We start from the raw sequence: 4,384 nt of genomic DNA, 5'->3' as shown, positions 1-4,384 counted from the left end.
ATTTGATCAAGGGTTTGCTGCCACAGGAAAACCACAAACATTTTTACAGCCAGCACTACATAACTGCTGGCTGAGTGATGCAATAAAAATAAGACCACACTAAATGTTGATGTTATAAAACACACACATATACTACCATCAAATGAAACATAAGTTAAAATGCTTTCAAACACCAATGCCACACCTATAGCCGAATAACAATAAGAAAGCTTTATCTTTTTATTTGGTTCATTTCTTTCTCAACAACAATCACATGGGTACGAGTTTGAATACATACCATAGAAAAATGGCACATTTTGTTCAGTGGTGAGTATATTCAAGTTTTGCTGCACATGCAGAAAGAAAAAAAAGATAGGCTGACAAACTGGCCATTCAAACTAAAGCAATCACCGCATGCAGCAGTAGTGGTCACCTTGGGCTACAAGCACTGAGCTATTGCGTCAAACTACATCACAGAACCTTAAAGCCCTACAAATATCAACTCGCATCAGTCAGGTGGTATGCAAGCGTGACATGGTGGAGACCTGACTGGACTACGGCGCACACACGCAAGTCAAGCTGAAATGTTTTTCTGCTTGCTTTCCTAGGTAACAGCTCAGTAGTCCAGATCGTGCTCCTTCAATGGAGAAAGTGACAAACAAGTTGGGGCTTTCGAAGGCAACTTCAGCGCATGACTAGGCTTGCTTGTGTCAAGGTTCCCAGAATGCAGCCGCATATTTCCTATGACGAACGCCTTTCGGTCTGCAATGCTGGCCTTATTGCAGCTCTGCACAAGCCCCAAAACTTCTTTGGTAAAAGGGCTTTGTTGGAGGCAGTGAACTTCCATCCAACATGGCAGTGACAACCACTGCACTGAAGGATCGTCCATGCGTAACCCGGAAACCAGCTGTACAGTGTGCTCGGTCGACCATTGAGGTATACGCCAGTGGCTTTGCGCACGGTTATCATCTCGTGTACGTATCCATGAGGGTTTACGTAAGCGCCCTGTGGTCCGCTCTGAGACATGCTGAACACATCGCTCCTGTCGGCCATTTTTTGGTTGCACTCCTTGCATGTCAGCACGCGACAGTCGCGAAGAATGGCCAATTCACATCGCAGCCGCTGTACAGGATTGTCGTAAGACAACATCTCCAGGCGCAGCTTGTCGTCGAGGAGAAGACTGCTTGCAACCCAGTAGGAAAAGCGACATGGGTCGCGCGGCAGACTCAGGGTGGCGAAATTCTCAGTCCACTCGCGCAGCTCCGTCTCTATTTTTGAGACCAGTAGGTTGGCGTCGTACTGTCGGTACACCCAAGCTGGCCAGGCCGTCATGTGGGAGAACCCGTAAGGGTCCTTGTGGCGCTCGCTCGGAGCGTACCGAAACGTTGAGCGCCCCTTAAATCTCGATAGGCTTGGAAGTCGAGCGGCTTCACCAACGTCAGCGGTGGGCTTGTCGGGAAGTATTTTAATGCTAGCCATGAGAATGCCGTCGCTTCTGGTGCGGGAGCTTACAATGCGGAACCTCTGCCGACCTTCCGCTTTCACTACAAGTGTCGCTACGCCTGACAGCTCGTCAACCTCCTCTTTGTAGGACCGTATTTCGGCAGTAGTACCTAGCGGCTGCGGCGAAGAGGCAATCGAGCTTTCGCCAACGATGCCGAATGTGCGGTCGTTTTCAATGATCCTGTGCATCATGGATATCTCCAAGGGACGAAATATCTGAAGAGGCAAGATCTGGCCTGGTACCAGTATTACGTCATGAGATGTCAGTACAGGTATCGTTTGCAGGCTGTCCTCTTCGAAGACAGTTCTGCCCGTGAGGTCTTCCATGTCGTTGCCGAGGTAGGTGTGCTGCGCTGGCAGCGAGGTGTCATAGGAGACGTCCATCGCAGAGGCCGACGCCGAGTCTTCCTCCTCGTCAGCGTCCTCGGCCCTTGGAACAAGGTGTATTATGTCATCGGCCATCGGCTAGCCACCCTGCCACACCGTAGACTTTCTGTTTTAGCCCGCTAAACCGCCTGTGCGCAGTCTTTCACGGCATTTTCAGAAAACGAACGGCGCCATGTTTGTTATTGTGCCTACAAGACCGCCGATAACGAGAGTATGGTTGACGTTTTCCTTTTTGCTCTACAGATGGCGCAGCGACCGTGAGCGCGCTCGTGTTTTGCTTTGCCGCGTTTTTCCTGGCCCGTGCTTTCGTCTGCTACAACGCGCGGAATTATTTTCCAACGACTTCGTAACTCTTTTCGAACCGAAGAAATTCGGTAGCAGCACTATAGGAAAACTAAGTAAATTTTTCGCTTCGACATCAAGAGTAGAATCGACCTTTCCTCGTCATTCATAGCTCGGAGCAAAATTTTCGCATTTATTGGTGAATTGAATAACAATGATTATAATTGTTACAGCGTAGGATTCTTACGCTAATAGTCGACTAAAGCAAAATGATATGTTCCCACATGTAGACACGAAAAAGAGACAGAGTTTGCAAAATCTTATTTCAAATGTTTCAACTGCTGCAAAGAAAAGAATTTCAAAGGATAATTTTAAATGGGTGTCACAAACGTTGCAAAAACAGCGAAAACACCCCAGATGAGGTGCTCTGAATATTTTTAAAGAAATAATTCTCACGGAGCAAAAGCATAGCTTTTGTTCACACTACTTGGTATGAAACAAAAAAAGCAACATTGAATGGCAAAAATTACCGTAGCCAGCTAGACCAACGTAGACCTAAGCAGCTGCGTGAACTGCTCGCCGCTGTTTCCTTATTGTCCACCAGCATCTAAAGTTGACTTGTGCTGTTTGCTGTTGTAGTATAAAAGGACACTCTGTGCGACGAAGGCACGAGTTTTCAACGTCACTTACCAGTTTGCTGTTGTGTAATTTGCTTAAGAGGTCATGTTCGTAGACGCACGTAGCGAAGAGGTTAAGAGAGAAGAAATGGACCCGGGCGGGTACATCATTAGAGGGACAGGTAACCGATCGATGGCTATGATTGGAGCGTCGTAATGGATATCCAGAGATGGGAAGTGCGGCCGAGGGTGGCAAAGGGTTAGGTGGTGCGACGAAATGACGAAACTTGCAGGAGTAACCGAGTAAGATGGAATCAGCTCGCGCGGGTCAGGGTGGGTTGGATCACATCGGAATATGCCTTCGTCCTGCCACTGCCGCTGGATAAAAAGCTTTTTATCCAGCGGCCGTGGTCCTGCAGTGAACACGAGATTGGATGATGATGATGGCTCGCAGATCGACGAAGCAATATGGCGCCGTAATTTGGCCGCTGGCGTAGCTCGAAATTTTTAAATTTTAAATACACGCAAACATACAAACGCACGCACGAACATACATAAAGCATGGTTGAACTCCTTCGAAAAAAAATGTTTGGCTACGCTACTGAATTTGGCGAAGATATCCCAACGATTCCTTTCTTGTTTTAGTGGTTACATTTTTATGTCGTGTTTATTTAGTATTGCAATGCTCAGACGCACAATGCGCTATATACTGCAATCAATGCATGAGTACTGTAGTATGCCTGCTTCCGCCAGATCCGAGAATATCATGTGATGAATGATTTTTCTTTGACCTTCGCAGGCCCCGCGGCCTATGATAAAGCGAAGGCCCAATCGGCGAATTCTACCGCGGATGGATGTAGTCCCACAATCGCGCCTGTGTTTTCCTGGTGAAAATTATACATATATATATTATAAAGAAGCCACTTCAAGTTCTACAGGATGTTCTTTGAGACAGGACGCAGCACATACCAGTGAGATATTTATATTTGTTTTACCTTATACGTTGTCATTTCGCGTTTTTGCACGCGTGAAAAAATCACGCCTTTTACGTGTGCTAGGCGTGCCTACAAGAGAAAAGGGGGGGCGGGGGGGCGCCCCCACTAAACACCAGCGGCGTAGCTGCAGGAATTTTTGTCGGGAGGGGGGCTCAACCATACTTTATGTATGTTCGTGCGTGCGTTTGTATGTGTGCGTGTATATACGCAAGCAAAATTGAAAATTTTGGGGGGTGGGGTCGAGTGAGCCACCCAACCCCCCCCCCCCCTGGTTACGCCCCTACTAATCACCTAAGGAGGGGCGCAAAGCCTGCCCCATACTTTTACTCAGTAGGAACTGCCGCGTCATTGTGTAACTGTGACAGGTTCGTTTAATAAAGCAACTAGAATGAGTTGTGCAATACTATTCTTGTATAAGAGACGGAGGTGAGCGTTTGATTTTCAGACAAACAAAAATATATTTTCACACAGAAAAAAAATAAACGAAAGGGTAACACTAGAATGAACAAACGGTAAACTAACAAGCGTCAGCCTGACCACAACTACATAGAGTTCTCCTTAAACAAGGGAAACTTATTATGAGCTTATAAGTCGTGCAAGTCCACACGCTAATGTCGTCAG

At 47.0% G+C, this 4,384-nt stretch overlaps 1 protein-coding gene across 1 annotated transcript; it reads right to left on the bottom strand.

The window, feature by feature from the left end:
- Nucleotides 1–205: 205 nt before the first annotated feature.
- On the bottom strand, nt 206–2,059 carry LOC119382551 (protein cereblon). Its single transcript, XM_037650301.2, has one exon. The coding sequence runs from the start codon at nt 1,942–1,944 to the stop codon at nt 721–723; it is 1,224 nt and encodes a 407-aa protein (XP_037506229.1). The 5' UTR covers nt 1,945–2,059; the 3' UTR covers nt 206–720.
- Between the last annotated feature and the right edge of the window lie 2,325 nt (nt 2,060–4,384).

Source organism: Rhipicephalus sanguineus, chromosome 2, assembly GCF_013339695.2.
Source record: "Rhipicephalus sanguineus isolate Rsan-2018 chromosome 2, BIME_Rsan_1.4, whole genome shotgun sequence".
Classification (NCBI taxonomy): Eukaryota; Metazoa; Arthropoda; class Arachnida; order Ixodida; family Ixodidae; genus Rhipicephalus; species Rhipicephalus sanguineus.
The sequence above is the reverse complement of the archived record's forward strand: the minus strand, read 5'-3'. Positions and strand labels throughout refer to the sequence as shown.